Source organism: Castanea sativa, chromosome 9 (assembly GCF_040712315.1).
Source record: "Castanea sativa cultivar Marrone di Chiusa Pesio chromosome 9, ASM4071231v1".
NCBI lineage: Eukaryota > Viridiplantae > Streptophyta > Magnoliopsida > Fagales > Fagaceae > Castanea > Castanea sativa.
Window position 1 is genome coordinate 4831667 of NC_134021.1, and position 17661 is coordinate 4849327.

Sequence of the window (17661 nt, forward strand, 5' to 3'; positions counted from 1 at the left end):
ATATTCAACATAAAACTCATAATACTTTTGAAGAAGTTTTATTTTATATAAAAAGAAAGGCTATGGGTAGACTTTTTTAAATTTATAAAAGAGGGGCTAAAATGAATTTTGAATCCTCAAAGTTTGATGTTACTTGTACATTGCTCATCGACCACAAAGACTTGCAAATATATCCTCAAGTATCATAATGAATTAATGATATTCACGTGAACCCTTCTACCACTAACCCCCAAATATGATGTATTTTTATTTTTACGAGAAAAAGAGAGAAAAACAATTATAAAAAAGAAAATATATACTGAAAAATAATAATGAAAATAAATACATGAAAATACACACACAAAAAGAACCATATAACAAATCCACAAATTCGTCTTGATCGAAATAAATCCACTACAAATCGGTTTCAATAAACTGAATCATATTAAAAACATTAATATGTTCATAAAGACTTGCAAATACATCTTTCAAATAGGAATGAAATATTTTTCCTCCTAATGAACCATGTTATGGTACTGATTCATAAGACCATTCAAATGTAGTTTTAGTCAAATAACTTCTTTAAATCATATAACTTTAGTTAAATGATTTAATGTCTCATATGATTAAATACATACAACTGGTGTTATGAATTATGAATCATCATGTAACGAGTTGAAAGAAAATTTTTTAATTGGGTTTGAAAGAAGATTTTGTTCTTTAAAAATTAATAAGAATTCTAGAAACTTTGGATATTAGTACGTGGGAACAAAAAGACAACACTTTCAACCTTTGTATATACCCCATTTGTAGAATTACTCAATGACTTAGGAGTTGATTTTTTGTGAATGATCTAAGGAGAATAAACCTGAATATAGGTCCGGATATTCTATGGCCCACTAGTATCGATTTGTTGGTGGCGGTGGTAGTACTACGTAGATCTTCATAATAGACATGCTAGAGTAGCTAAGAGAAAACCACTAGTATGGATTGATGCCTTGTATTAGTTTAAACCTTTTGGTAATTGAGATAGAGCTTGATGCTAAAGTTGTGTTTGGGTGGGTCACTTAAAGAATTTAATAGTAATTTATATCACGCTTCTCTTATTATAGATTACAGGACTCTTATCAACTAAACTTAGGCTAAAACTCTCACAAAAAAAAATAAATTTATTATATATTATTATATTTTTTAAAAAATATTACTGTTGGATTGCATATTATTTATGTAACATGTACGTCAAAGTTTATGCCAATCCAAAATAATTTAATGTTCGATTCATAAAATTATTTTTATATATAATTTTAAACTACAAAAACTTAAAGCCCGTTTAGTACATGTGTTTAAAAACTGAAAATTGTTGTTTGAAAATATTTGTAAAAATACTTGTGAGTGAAAAAGTGTGTGAAAATACATATAATGTTGTTTAAAAATTGAAAATTGTTGTTTGAAAATGCAAACCAAACACCCCTTTAAAATTTAAATATTCGATTGATGACATAGGTATTTATCTTTGATCTTCTAAAAATTTTGTAAGTATGAAGAATATTTTATAAAAAAATTCATGTAATTCAATGATGAAATTTTCAAAATTCACATCAACTAAAAAAATAGTGAATGAAATGTAGTCATTGGTTACAAATAAGTTTATAATTAAACTTTGTCCTTCTATTTAAGTTGAGTTTCAATATTGCTTGACATTTGTTCACTTAAACTTAAAAATAAGAATAGGTTTGAGGTATGGCTTTTTTAAACCTTTTATTTTTCCTAAGTACACTTTTATTGTTACACAATAAACACTTTAATTCCCTAAAAAAACACTTTAAATAAAATAAGTCAATGAAAATAAATTATTCTAAACACTCTTAAACATTACTTTCTTGTTTTTTTTTTTTTTTTTTTAAATTCTTTTGCATAATTTAGAAAAATAAATTTAAAATTGATATAATAATTTAGGGGAAAAAAAAAACCTCACCTTGACTTTGAAAGTGATACCAATATATGGAATGCAGAAAGATTGTAAGAATCTAAAAAGTGGGCAATGGAAAATGAGGAGCAATTGATATGGTTTCCTTAAATACCAAATGTCTCCTATTTTGGAGCACATCGATGATCCAGGGGACTTTTCATCATCAGATTGTTGCCATTCCGAAATGTGTTGCCCTCCCCAGTCCCCAGGCAACTCAGTCACAATTTAAAGGTTTTTTTTTTTTTTTTTGGGGGTGAGTTTTAATGTTTTAGCAAAAACCTTTAGATTTACAAAATAAAGTAAACTCAAAACACATTTTTAAGAGTTTCTAAACCTTAAAAGCATATTAAATCCCACTGTAAGGCTGTTTGTTTGATGGAAAATTTGTGTTTCGATATAGCTTCGAGACCACATGTCTTGTTTCAATTTCAAGATAGTTTGATGATGAATTCAAACAAAATTAAATGATCAATCATGAACTTTTAATACTCATCTCGACTAATTTACATCCCGTCTAACTGCCTAGCCAACTACATACCTCTTACTTCCTAAGATACTAAAATACACCCAAAATAAGAGACCCACCAACATGTTCCTCGTAACAATTTGCACATCAATTTCCTTTTTAGGGTTTTTAAAGGTTAGGGGTTCTTATCAAATGTAATTTTAAACAAAAACAATATGCAGTGGGATTTATATTTATTCGACAAGTATTTGAGCTGTTCTTGGTTTAATTCAATTCCATTCCAATTTGCCCATTAGAACAAAATATAATGGTCGACGTGTCGTTAAACAGGTGAGGTGTGAAGTGTAGCTCTTGCCCAAACGACAACTCCTGTTAAAAGTCTAGCTGTTGTTTTAGCAAATAAGTGTTATTCTCCTGAGTTAAGCGGCAAGTCGTCTTTATCCCTGAATATTGCTAAACGAGATTTTGTCAGCTCAAGAGGGTTGAATTTGTTAGATAGACAGTTTTTTGTTAGTGTTTCTATTATATTTAGGTTCTAACATTTCTCTATAAAAAATCATTCTCATAAACTTCTCAAACACTTAAGCAATAGAGTTTTATTTAAAATAAACTATATTAATAAAGTTAATACAATTATTATTCATGCATAACAATAGTACATCGAGCAATATGATATTAATTTCTAAAGAGAATATATATAACTACATAAAATGACCCAAATTTTATTATATAATATATAATGTACGTAGATCAATCAAAGCCCCTTCTTATTGAACAAAGTTTCTCTCCAAACTAGTTTGGAGAGAAACCCTACAAACTCATTATATATATTTATATTAAGTGTGAATATTGAAAATCTAACAGTTAAATTGCATGTTCCTTATGTTTTTAATATGCATATCAAATTTCGTTCAAATAAGATATTATTTGATGACAAAAACTTAAAATTATAATATCTATTTGATGGCATAACAATTGATCTTTGATTTTCTTGAAATTTTGTAAGCATTAAGGATGTAAGAAGAACATGCAATTTAACGGTTAGATTTTCAAAATTCAAACTCAATATAAATATATATGATGAGTTTGTAGGGTTTTTCTCCAAACTAGTTTAGAAAGAAACTTTATTTCTATTTATCTATATACTAGCAACAAACTTTGTTAAATGATTCAAAGAAATGACTCCAAATAGTTGAGAATAAATTTTCAAAAAAGTATAATAGAATAGAATATGAATGACTATGTCTGCATGCATGCATTATTGTTTTGTGACTATGTTGTCAGTTATGGCATAATAGCATAAAATGATGATTAAGTTTGCCTCATAAATTAAAGGGGTGGGAAAAGAAAGCTTATTGTGGGTTTGTGGGTTTTATTTTCTTTGATTACAAGATACAACTGAAAGGATGTTGTAGGGATTATTGGTCTCTAAATGCAGAGTCTAATCATCAACACCAGACCCTTTTCCCAATAGGACAGTCCTGCCAAGTCGTGGTCCCTGACTCCCTTGCCACCGGCATTTTGCCTCTGTGATCATCTACCCCTTCTATTGGTCCTATCATCTTGCACATTGCACAACAATATTGATGATGGTCTAGCTAGAAAGCCCCTAATATTCAAAATAAAGAAGAATGATGTCTGCTTCAATTTTTATTTTGCTTATTGAATGCTGTGCCTCAATTTTTTTTTCTTTTTTTTGCTGAATAATGCTGTGCCTCAATTGAAAGTTTGTTTATGTTTACTCAAATATAGCAGTTTATTTTCACTTAGTTTGTGTATAACTTATTAAATCAAAGAGGAAGAAAAGGCTATCTCATGCTAAAATCCATTTTGAACAATAGAAATTCATGAGATTATAGAAGAAAATTATTTTAGAGATTTACTAATCCAATACTATAGGTCAAAGCTTAATCTTACTTTGTGTACAAGTCAAGTCTTCCACTTGTACTATGAGTTTATTCACTATAGTTAATTTATGGTTAGTCTAGGGTTTCGCCTATTATATATACCCATGTTGGGTTCATTATAACAGAATATCTGTAATTCATTCTTATAATAAAGATGTAGTCCTTAAGAGTTTTTTCAATGGACTTAGGCGGTTAAGCTGAACCACGTAACTTTCATGTTCTTGTCACACTCTATTTTATGCTTCCGCTTCCACTTTCACTTCCACATCAATTTTAGCATATTTAACATAGTATCAGAGTCAAATTTCGTTCTTGGCCTCTAGCAAAATCTATCTCCAACAAAGTAATATTTTATAGATTTAACTTACCTAAAGGTAAAAGAAATCAAATGTTAAACTTGGTTTGGAAGAAAAAACAATTATTATAGTTAGGTAATCGTCTTAACTTAAACCTTGCATTGTTGGTCAAGGGACATAATTCAGATGCCTTTGGATTCCAACCCTATAATGAATAATGAGTCCTCACAACGTGATACTCAAATAGGCAACAATATTGGCTTATCCAATGCCAATTGTTAGTGGCTTCCTTCCTAATCCCACACGGCACACCCTCTCTTGAACCTGGTAAAGTGACAATATACTAGTCCAAAATGTGCAATTAATCATGTCCTTGTGGGACCTGGGTTCTACATTATCCAAATTTATCTTTGTTATTAGAGGTGATGTGTCTCTATTCTCTTTCACTTTGGTTTCTATAGTCTAATGGTCCTATGGATAGGAGCATATGAATTTCAAATTTGATCAACTGCGATCACTTTCTTCAAATATTGCTTCTGCTTAAAAATATATTGTTTTGTTCCTTCTGCTTTTCTCTCTCTTTCATTTTTTTTTCCTCCCTTTCATATTGCTTGCACGTATGTAGACTAAGACTGTTCAATGTTTTGTCTTTTTCATTTTTTCCCAAGATTAACATGTTTTCTTGTTTTCATTTGACCTAATAAGTTAGATAACTATCTTTCTAATTTTTAGTATCACATAGCAGGTCATAAAAGAGTAATACTAAGAACACAATTTTTCTATAATTGATTAAGACGATCAATTGTAATTGATATATAACAGTATAAATTTCCAAATAAATACATTATTATTATTATTATTATTATTATGAATCAATCACTACTAATGAAAATTTGTGTATCCTTAGAGACTTACTGGAGAAACATTAATAGAGAGAGAGAGAGAGAGAGAGAGAGGGTTTCCTGATTGAGAAATATGAAGTTTCTGACTAGGTTTAGGGACCCTTGATTGTTTCCCCTGTTGTTGATCTTGTCCCACTTTTAGATGCTATGATATGTTCCACCATCATAAGGTGTCCACCTCCCTTTTCATCTCAACCAATCTTCTCTACTAATCTCTAGGAAACGTAAGCTCATAACCTTTTGTTTTTTGTTTTTAATCTCTTTTGATTTCATTGCGTTCAGCTTAATACTCATTCTCAAAGCATGCATGGAAAAAGAAATATGTCTGTTGTGGACTTCATGTCGTAATTAATTCATGTTTAGAGGGACAACTCCAAAAAGTGTTGTGAAATATGATTACTTTCTTCTTCTTCTTTTTGACATGAAATATGATTACTTAAAATGAAAAATGAAGCACAGCCATATGACCTGTTCCTCTACAAAATAAGCACTTGAAGTTAATGTATTTCTCACCCATGGTTTCCATTTTTTTTTTTCTTTCCCTTTCAATGAGTATTTTCATCTTGTTATCCAAATTGGAATAGCACTTTGGTGCTTAGCCATTATAAGAAAAGGCACATAAAACAATTCAGGACAGGTTTCCCTCTTTTCTAGTTTAATAGACATTGGATTCCACCTCTTCCATTAACTTTTCTTCCCATCATCAATTTGAGAGAAAGTTTCTGCTAATAAAGAAATGAAAACTCAATAAGGACAAGAGCTACAATATAATTTATTTGCAATAAAAAAGACCATTGGCTCTCAGTCACTCATTTATATTATAAATAAATATAGCAAAGTTTGGACTACATTAAAAATTATTTGATATCACCTGTCTTAAGTTTCAAGTCAAAGATTGTGAACTTCAAAAGTTACTCTAGAATCATTAAGCTCACAATTATTTCCCATTTTGGTCTACTTGGACAGCCTAAAACTTAACAATCCTAATAAAGACCTAGCAAAAGACAAGAAAATTTCAATAGGGGAATGAAGAATATAAGTATTGAGTACACTCATATCACAATGTAACTTGTGAAGCATGATTCCCTTAACTTCAATGCAGAGTATGTGAAGCAACTAGAAGTGCTTATTGCTTATAGTCAACATAGGATTCGACTATATACATCATTTTGTTAAGTACTGAAATCTACATGAATAGAAGTACTGCTAACCAAAAAGAAAAAGAATAGATGCACTAATGTATTGGGCCAGAATATAATGGATCCAAAAGCTGCTTCTCTGAATAGGCCCTTTTACTCATGCCTTCAATTTTTTTTGGGTCCAATACTTCTTGCAGTTGCAAGGAAATATAAACAAAAACTTTGTGGCCACTCCTTGAAAATCAAATTTATGGAGTACGAAAATTTTCTTAATGGCAAGTCCACAACTCTAGTGGTTCACAGGGCCTCATGTTTCTAGCTTTCATGTCTACCATTTAAGTTAATGAATTTTTTTTTTAATTTTTTAGCATAAGTCAGTGAAAGTTGGAGAATAGTTTTGAACAACATTGTCACATGTAAAATTCTTTATTGTCTAGGCCTCTCCAGTATTGGTTCATCAATAGATAGATGTTGCCATAAGGCCCATGACTGGTCTCCTTCACCCTTTTTCTTCCAGCAAAACATTGTCACATGTAGATATTCAAATTGCCTGTGATCACTCTGTGGGTGTGCTTGCCACATGACCCTTGTTTGTTCTTAACACCAAAGATGCTAGTAGAGCAAGATCATTTCAGACAAATAAATAAGGGAGAAGAAAAAATATCCAACAAGAAGTACACAGGCTATGTTTTATTTTCCCATCTCCCAAACAAAGGAACAATATAATAGGAGGAAAAGAAGAATAAAGAATCAGTGTGGTTACATCCATTACTGATGCCACACATACAAGATGAGGAACAATAACCTAGAATACCCTATAAGTTATCATTCTTAACAGAAACAATGCCTAAGCAACAAAACCTACATGAGAATAATCAAAGTAAAGACTTAACCACTAAGGCATTGCCATAAATTTTGTGCCCAAACCTGCAGAAGAGTAAGGTAACACAAAAGAGAAATAAATACATATATACATATACTGATATTTGGCACTTCACAAATACAAGGATTTTTCTTCATCTATCTTCAACAGTAAAATCAGGTTCAACTGGCTTCTGTAATGAGTTTAGAATGTCAAATTGAGTTCCACACCTCTTGCTTCCACCTCTCCCAGTGCTTGCCGCCAATTTTGCCGCATACGTAGTAAAGCTTGAGCCGTATGGAGGAAAGGATGAACTCTCTTCTAGTGCAGATTTAGGCACAGATGCCACCAGACTCTCCCTCTTCTTGAGCTCAGCTGCTTCTTTCAGTCTTTTATATCGAAACCAAGCTGCTTGTATAAAACAGGCAGCCCATGTCCTCCATTGGTGAGAGTGAAACCTAAGTGTCTGCCTGAGTTTCTTGCTGTGCAGAGTGCGAAATTGGGCTGCTACAAACTTCAAGTCCTCAGCAATGAGAGCAAAAGCTTCAACTTCGGTGACGGCTTTTACTGTGCGTGTAGATGAAGGAAGCACAACATTTGGACGAGGGTCCAGGGCCCAGGTTAGCAATTCTTCACCACAGAAGTCCCCTGCTCCAATGCTGCATGAATTGAAGAAACCAGTGCGACCACCATTGGTGGTGCAAGAGTCTAAGTAGCCTCGTACAATGAAAAGCATCTCATTGACAGGATCACCCTCGTGAATTAGGCATGTGCCAGGTGTACTTAGGCAAGGTTTCAGCCTTTCACAGATGGCATCCTGCATCCTGTCATCCATTTGATCAAAAAGTGGTACCTGTTTTACATTTGTAACAAGAAGTTCAAAATCAGAATAAGGTCTAATGATTGTAATTACTATAGTATGTCATGTAGGTATTATTTAAATCAAGGAAGGAATTGAAATGAAAAGAGGCATACATTGTACTCTGACCAGAAAATGTGATATTTGTTTTCCATCCATGCATTAGTAAATTATTTATAACAATTTGATTACTTTAATCATCATCAAGAATTGAGCTTAAGTAACTTATTTAGAATTTCACAAAATTGTTCTATTAATGGAAGAGAGCGAGGAAACCAAAACTTACTTTCCGAACTAGATCTAAACACAGGTGGCGTTTGATTTCTCGTCTGAGATCCATGGGGAGATCTTTAAGAATGGCTTCCTCATCAACTCCCTGAGTTGCAACCCATCTGTATTGATCATACCTTCGCACACGCTGCTTCAAGTCACGTGGTAGTTGCCTGTGATGCATCCATTGTTCTGTATCAGTCCTCCTAGCTCTCCACTCTTCCAGTCTCATAGTCGTGGATTGGAGGTACATCTGTCAAAATAAATGGCAAAGGAGGACTTAAAAATTTTGATAGAGAAAGTGTGAATAACCTTCACAAAGGAAAATGAACTGTATCAGCTGGGAAAAAAAATCCGAGATCCAGCAGCTTAAGTTAGAAACTTTACTGAAAAATTTAAAAGAGCAGTGCTGAAAGTAGTGATCTTCCAATTTCTAAACAACAATTCTGTTTTAACATCTATTTCTTTGTTGTTATGGGATGATTTTACAGAACACCAAAGAAAATTGAAATTAATTGAATGTAGCATCAACTAAGAACTAGTATGAACCTTGCATAAAAACATATAAATTTATCTAGGTGAGAACCTTTTATGAGGCCTAACACTAGCAGCACAGAGCCATACATTCTGAAGATGAATTTGTAGGACCTGAAAAGATGTTCTCTAACAGCTAGACCTACCTCCATATTCCCTATAAGCAGTGCAAAAAGCACCAATCCAAGGATCACAATGACAAAAGCAAAAGTCATTTCTCCAATATTAGCGCTTCTGACGAGATTCTGTCCCAAATTGCTGCAAAATTGATAGATTTGGTTAGACTAAGAAACAGGGGAGAGTGAATTTCATTTTATGAGAGAAAAGGGTTGGGGGGATCAGATTTGATATAAACCACTCTATATTGCATTGCATAAAACATAAGGATGATTGCATCTTGTTTCTAATAGCATTTGAGATGAAACTATTACTTAACAAATTTCAATTCACTCAAATAATTTCAAAACGATGAGGTTTTTGCAAATTTATTATCGGGATTGATACTGATCATCTCTCTTGTAATAGTACCATTTGTAAGGATGGATATTTACTTCAACTAATGAGTAACGTAATGAAACAGTTGGCAGTTTTCATCCTGTAATGTCTAGTCCAGCCAAAGAGATAGTTACCTCAGATTCCTCAGGCCCCACCAAAGACAGAAGTAGTACTTATTGAAGAACCTTGAGGCTGTAATTCCAGAAGTCAGTGCCTCACCATAAATGCCAAACTGAAAGAAGTCACTAGTTCCATCACATAGACTTGAGATATTGCTGGATTTGAACCAAGTAGCTCTTATAGGTTTATCTACATTACTGCAATATAAAAACCAATATTTGCAATCATGTTTTTCAAGACTGCAAACTTTCATCCAACATTCTTCTTGTCGTTGAATGGATAAGAGGTACCAACAGGATCCTAAAATCTTTTCAACAAAAAAGAAAAAACAAGTGGAGTCAAATTTACATAATTCTGAACTAATCACAGAAACCAATCAAGCTCATAAGAAATCCCACATTCGCAAACATTAAACAGAATAAAATCTTTTTGTCAATGCAGACTGTCTAAAAATACTTTAGCATTTACAGGTACTTATTGACTGCATCACAAGTCTCAGTCAAGAAAGTCATTTTTAATTGTAACTTACATGACTTGCCAGCATACAGAGCATCAGATTGTATACAGCTCCAGCCCATGCTGTTTCCATCATAACCCCATTGGCCTTGACAATTTCAGATGTGAGCGGATAGATATGATATAATCTCAGGAGGTACTGGAAAATGATAAGGAAGCGAAGAACAATACTTCTAGGGGTAATTTCTGAACCTCTTAAATTTGGGATAGCAGCCCAAATCAATATCTGCCATAATATGGAAGCTTAAACATATGAGGCTATGATGTTTAGAATTACAAGTTTACATTCATCCAAATAAAAATTTTAAAATATATATATTACAAGTTTACAACTGTGTCTAGTGAACCTACTTAGCATTCTCTGTAAAGGTGGCATTGTAATTTGTAAGTTTAATTTAGCAAAGGGAAAAAAATATAAATTCTCAAAATGTATATTAGAAAATCAGAAGAGGACTAATCAATTAATAGTGTCCCCCTTTTTATTGTTGAGTCAATCATGTCCTTTTCGACAGTATAATTGGATAGTATCCAAGAATACCTACAAACAGGCCTTTATGCACTTTCTGAATGCAAAGGAACACAGAAGAATGAATTCTTTTCAAGCAAATTTTGCACAAGAACCCAAGAAGAAGTAGAATTCCAATCTTGGTATATTCAAAGCATAAATGTACAGAAAACTAGCAACATACCTGTGGAAGGGGTAGGGCAGTCACAAGGTCTAGCCAAAAGCTTTTGTGAAGGTATCTTGAAGCAATCTTTGAAGGGTCAATAACAAGCTCTCCTCTCCCAAATACTCGAGAGGAAGGAGCAACATAAGCCGTTCGAAATCTAACAAAAATCTGAACAACGTAAAATGCATCAATCATTGACCGAATGATAGTAAGGCCTACTTCTAGGGACCCCATAACTTCAATGCACCTCTCTTCCTTAGCCACTGGTAAGTAAAAAAACAAGGGGTCCACGAAAAGAGAAAGCAAACATGCCAACAAGAAGATTTTGTTCCATCTGTTTAAAACAGGTCCCCGAGGATCCAATATTATCTTCTCCACCACATTATAATCCTCAGAGAAGACATTGGAAAGCTCTCTTCCGATAGAGTACTTGCCTATTGCATCTTTCTTAGTACTCTTCAGGCACATATCAGGTGCCTGTGAATCATTGATGTTATGAGTTGGCATTAACAAATGACTATCATTGGGTGGTGTGCAGTTTGCAGTTTCAAGATCATCTCGAAATCTGAAAGTTCAAAATCTTAAGAATTTCAGTACAATACTGAATAGGGAATTGTGAGTACCAAATTCTCTACACTTTTGATGATCAATGATCAAAGAGATTATTAGTGCATGCTATAACTAAAATATTATCAACTTTACGTCATGATCCTTGCTAAAGCAAACATACCTCACTGATCTTGATCTACCGGTAGCCATAGCGTTTGAGAAAAAGCAGAGATGTGTCTTCAATCAGTGGATTTGATCTACCATGAAAACATACCGCAGCACCAAATTTATTAACCACTACAAGAACACTCAAAACACGAGTCAAGCAACTTTTTCTGTTTATAGACTTGTTACAAATCATGTGAAAGGAAAAGTACACCAAATTTTTAAAAGCCAAAAGTACTATCTCATTTTTCATGTAGAAAGTGAAGTTAACCTGTGAGTTTCGTCACATTAGCTCTTAGCAAGTTGCAACAAAATAAATGTTTTAGTTCGTTTCATAACATTGTTTCATGTCCAGATGAAATGTAAAGTAACATCAGATGCAATCCAGAACCACAAAAATCTTGAACAATGTAAAGTGGTCATTACTAATTCTTGCATTAACATGCCAGCTTAAAGGAGAAAAGGGTCACTCAAAATAACAATTATAAAGCAGAAAATTAGAAGAAGAAAAAAATCTCTTAATTAGACAAAACAAAACCCATGAAGACAAGAATGAAGCAGGCACAGAGTCCACTGAACAATTCAAAAGTACAGACATGAAAACTTACTATTAAGGAATGCTGAATATTCTCTCTATATCTTCATCTATGCTCCACTTAGATAAGATTGTAACACATGGGTTTTCACCATTTCAGTGGGAACCTTTATAAGGGAGTGTGAAGCTCATGGAACTTACAACTATGTACGAAGAAACCCATTAAAAAAAAAAAAACAGGTTAAGGCATATTGGATTATGGGGCAGTTCACACTTCACATAACTACAACGTATAACTCATTTTAGTTTGTAATTTTCTTAGCTCTTGTTTTTGTCGACGCCAACTTACTTTGGACTTTTGGGTTTCAGAATTTTCTATATTTTAGCATCTTGGCCATTGAAAAATAACATTAAAACTACGAATAATTCAAGTATCACATACTTTCATACATATTAATTACAGCATCTTACAATCTATTGCGTAAGATAATTGTGGCCAAAAATGTGTGAAAGTGAAATATTCTAAAACTGTATAACATTCGGCAATGGAAACGTGTACCCAAGTACTAAAAGCAGTGGTCTGTGACACAGAAGATTCTTTAATTTAGGTGAATGAAATAGTTAAAAGTTAAAACTTAGCTTCAGGTTCCAGCCAAAAAATGGGAAGCACGCGGTTTTAATAAGTAGAGCACCCACATGGAACTGTAACGATTTAGAGAATCTTGACCAATAGGTATCAGCACTTGTTGAGTTGGGACTTCTTTTTCACTGTTTCCTAACTGACAGAGGAGGGAATCGAATTTTTGAAAAAATATAAATAAATGAAAAAAAGAGTTGTGAGGTCACAGCTCGTTGACTTCCACACCAAAGTCCAAGCCATGCTGATATGCTTCCCGTATAAGCTTACAATCTGTCATTTCTATTTGATCATAACCTGATAGATATATATATTGGAAAAGCTTAAAATTTATTGGCTTTTCTGGTCATAAATAGTTACTGTATAATTTAGATAATGTCATTGTACTGTAAAACTCAATATAATCTTGAGTAAGATTAATTTCATACATATATTTTTTATTGGTGGTAGGGAACAAAGGTTGTACAGAATAAAGTGATTTGTAAAAGCTACACATTACTTCATCATGAAGCTATAGATTTGCTATTGAGCAAAATGTAAGAAAGATGAAAGATTTCTCATAAAGACATGGCAAAGACTAAAGTCAGCTGACATTTATTAGATTATGTAGTATCTATCTGTTTCTCACGTGGGCGTTTGCGTCAAACTTGTGTCGTTTTTTAAAATGACACTTTGATTTGGGAGATCGAATCTTAGCCACTGGGAGATTAGCATTCTAGAAGTTTACTAGTCCAGTGGAAAAATTATGGAAGAGGACAATCAAGTTCTAAAATTCTAGTAGAAAGTGAGGTACTAAGAATTGCATGAGATGTCATAATTTTTAGGACTATGGTTTTGACAGTAAGATGGCAATAACATGGCCGCACGGAGTATCTTCCAAAGTCATTTTACGGCTGTGTGTATCTCCATCCATCATTTACTATCATTACCAACGCTTACTAAGCTCGGCTCTAGCGTTTAGACAGAATTTTACTTACAAGCAATGGTTATTACACACATCTTTGTTTTTAATTGAGATAGTGACTTCACAGTTTCAGTTAAAAAGAAGGGTGTATGTACGATGTGTGTAAGAGTTATTTAGCTTTACTTTAAACCCTGCTGTAATTGGGTTTACTTAATAATCTTCTTGTTATAAACCTGCATGATTTTATAGCTTGTGTACTATTCTAGCCTTGGAGAGGTGGATCACTGTCATGGTATACAGTGTAGGGATCCAAGACAACAATCTAGTTAGTCAAAGTTCCAATTCTTGAACTTGGGCCTGCTTTGAATAAACAATAAATGACAATTTTGCAGTCCTGCTGCATGAGTAAAATTCAACACTAAAACCTGAAATTCTAGAAGCCTGAGATCACCAATCAATGACCTTGTATGCACAAACTAATAAATACAAGTAGCTTCATTGCCCTTTGAAAAGCCAGAGAAGTGGGTGCTATATGCTAGGAGGTAAATCAGAGAAAGTCTGCACCAGTTACAAAGTTTAGCTAATAAAGAGCTTGAATCTCCTTAAAGAGAGCAAGTGTCGTGCCTCAGTCCAAATAGCGATGTAATTTCCCTTTTTAAATTAATAATATTCAAAAGAATTGTTCAATTTCTTCTTGTGTTATTTCCATTTTTATTATGTTTGCACCAACAGATTGTGATGCTTGTCTATTGCTCTTGGTTGTACTTGATAGTCAAGCAAAAGGAACCAATAAAACTAAAAGAAAAGTTCTTTAAGCAAAGTGGTGGTTTAATGTTACAACGGTGACTCTCTAGACAAGAAAATTCAACTAATATCACCAAAATCTTCATTACAAAAGAGCTCAAGAAGGCTACTAATAATTATGATGAAACTCTAATAATTGGTCAAGGAGGGTTTGGTATTGTTTACAAAGAATTTTTACCACATAATAGGATCGTGGCTATCAAGAAGTCCAAAATAATGGATCAAAACCAAATTGAACAGTTCATCAATGAAGTAGTTTAACTTTCCCAAATTAACCACAGGATTGTGGTTAAATTATGGGGTTGTTTGGAAACATTTGCTTCTTTACTAGTTTATAAATTTGTACCTAATGGTACCCTGTTTGAGTACATACATAATGAAAGCAAGGTGTTCACTATATCATGGGAAACTTATCTTAGGATAGTTATAGAAACAATGGAAGCACTATCATATCTACACTCTACATTTTCTACCCCCATAATTCATAGAGATGTCAATTCTTCAAATATTTACTAGATAGTAATTACACAACAAAGGTATCAGATTTTGGATCTTTGAGATTGGTTCCACTAGACCAAACAAAAGTAGCGATAATGGTGCAAGGAATTATTGTATACTTAGACCTTGAGTACATGAACACGAGTCAAGTGACCAAGAAAAGTGATGTTTATAGTTTTGGAGTGATCCATGTAGAGCTATTGACAAGGAGAAAAGATCTTTCATTTGATATGCCCATGGTGGAGAGAAGACCAGTTACGTATTTTATCATTTCTTTGAAAGAGAATAGATTATTTGAAGTTCTTGAAAAACATATAGCAAATGAAGACAATGCTAAGCGAATGCTCTAAGAATTGCATGGGATGTCATAATTATTAGAAGGACTATGGTTTTGACAATAACATGGCAATAACATGGCCACACGGAGTATCTTCCAAAGTCATTTTACAGTTGTGTGTATCTCCATCCATCATTTACTATCATTACTAGTGTTTACTAAGCCCGGGTCTTGCGTTTAGACAAAACTTTACTTACGAGCAATGGTAATTACACACATCTTTGTTTTTAATTGAAATCGTGACTTCACAATTTCAGTTAAAAAGAAGGGTGTATGTACGGTATGTGTATGTTAGTGTGTGTAAGAGTTATTTAGCTTTATAGGGAAATGTTAACAAGCACTGCATGGTGCTTGTTAAGATTTCCCCTTTTGGGTTTTATTTAAAAAACAAAAACAAAAAAAAATAAAGTTTGTCAAAAAGATTACCAAAAAAGATTTTTTTTTTAAAAAATTACCAAAAGGCTGTCAAAAGCCAACCCAAAACTTGAAAAACTAACACAATATATATTGTTAACGGGCACCTTACAGTACCTATTAACGCAACCCTTACTTTAAACCCTTCTGTAATTGGGTTTGACTTAATAATCTTCTTGTTATAAACCTCGGTAATTGGGTTTGACTTAATAATCTTCTTGTTATAAACCTGCATGATTTTATAGCTTGTGTACTACTCTAGCCTTGGAGAGTTGGATCACTGTCATGGGATACAGTGTAGGGATCCAAGACAATAATCTAGTTAGTCAGAGTTCCAATTTTTGAGCTTGGGCCTGCTTTGAATAAATAATAATTGACAATTTTGCAGTCCTGCTGCATGAGTAAAATTCAACACTAAAACTTGAAATTCTAGAAGCCTGAGATCACCAATCAATGCCTTGTATGCACAAACTAATAAATACAAGTAGTTTCACTGCCCTTTGAAAAGTCCCTTTTTGGTTTCTACTTCTATATAGGGTACCGTTATATAGAAGGGTACCACTATATAAAAGGAATCTGATATGGCATACATTAATCATTCATTTTGAAAAAGTTTTTATGAAGAATTGAAAAGGCTATCAAAAGTGCTATTCACTTTTCTGTAAATGTGATAGGGAAGGGAGGAGGGGAATCAGTATAAGGCAGATGAGTACTGCACAACTGTGCCCGACCTGCATTGAAGACACAGGTGGCCATGCAAAGCTTAACTGCACAAATTTAATTCGAGAATGGAGAAGCAAAAGTACTAGTACTAATTCCCAACAAGCTTATTGTGAAGCACCAATAGGCAGTAGCTTCTTGTTTTTTTTTTTTTTAATTTCAATCAATAAACAATATTTTTATTTCCTTCCAGCAACCAGGTAGAGCAAAATATGAATAGGGTCACGAGAACAATTTTGATCAAGTAAAAGAAAGTAATTGATTAGAACAAACAACTGGTGCCAGAGAAAGTGTATGATTAGGAAAATTGAAAACTTAAACAATGGAGGTGTCACCAAAACCATATCAAAACACAGAGAATGTAGATATGGTTTAACCAAAATAACAAGTAAATTGTGTCTGTATAACAGAATACAATTTGTAACTATATTTCCATTTTGTTTCGCCGAAAAACATTGACTAATACAATAGAAAACACTCTGGTCAATTAAAAACAGTTTAAGTAAGCAAGAAACTTTTCCTTCTTTTTTTTTTTAATTCCCTTTCTTTCTTAAGAATATCACATCCCTTAGATCACCACAAACCAGTTTCACAATAAAAACTCCTTTACCATCCATGATCGTTGACCAATTGTTGACTGAGGATTAACCTTTTTCAAAATGCGTGATCTGTTTTTGACTTTCAAAAGTATCAAATAAAAAAAAAAAAAACTTCTCCAAATTGGATTTTTATTTTATTTTTTTATATCCCTACTGGGAAACCCCAGATGGGCTGAATTGGGTTTAACCAAAGGGCTTGTGCAAACGAAAATCATCCCAAGTCCATTTAAGTCGTCATCTAGACAACCTTACCCAAAACCTTAACATCCATGAAAGGCAATCCATAGCCACCCAAGTTGCCAAAGAATATGGGTATTAATCAAACAAACAAGAAATTAAGACAACTATGCCAAAGTCATCCACACACTACAATCACATGCACTGTGAACCACCCACTATTACAGTTTATTAAGCGTTCTTCTATAGCCATCTATTATCTCTCGCTCTCTAAGGAATTCTTTAGTTCAACACAACAGCCTAACATTCACAAAGGAGAGGAGAAAAAAAAAAAAAA

The 17661-nt window shown here is 33.2% G+C and overlaps 1 protein-coding gene across 2 annotated transcripts; it reads right to left on the reverse strand.

Moving 5' to 3' along the window:
• Window positions 1-7319: 7319 nt before the first annotated feature.
• On the reverse strand, window positions 7320-12416 carry LOC142611209 (protein CNGC15b-like). Of its 2 annotated transcripts, XM_075783258.1 has the most exons (8): window positions 12308-12406; window positions 11716-11791; window positions 11004-11550; window positions 10328-10540; window positions 9813-10105; window positions 9330-9441; window positions 8666-8902; window positions 7320-8373 (listed from the first exon to the last, which is right to left on the reverse strand). In XM_075783258.1, exons 2-8 carry the CDS (start codon window positions 11742-11744, stop codon window positions 7675-7677), a joined length of 2130 nt encoding a protein of 709 aa, XP_075639373.1. In that variant the 5' UTR covers window positions 11745-11791; window positions 12308-12406; the 3' UTR covers window positions 7320-7674. The 2 variants fall into 2 exon arrangements, with proteins under 2 accessions (XP_075639373.1, XP_075639372.1); XM_075783257.1 differs by having other exon boundaries at window positions 11716-12416.
• Between the last annotated feature and the right edge of the window lie 5245 nt (window positions 12417-17661).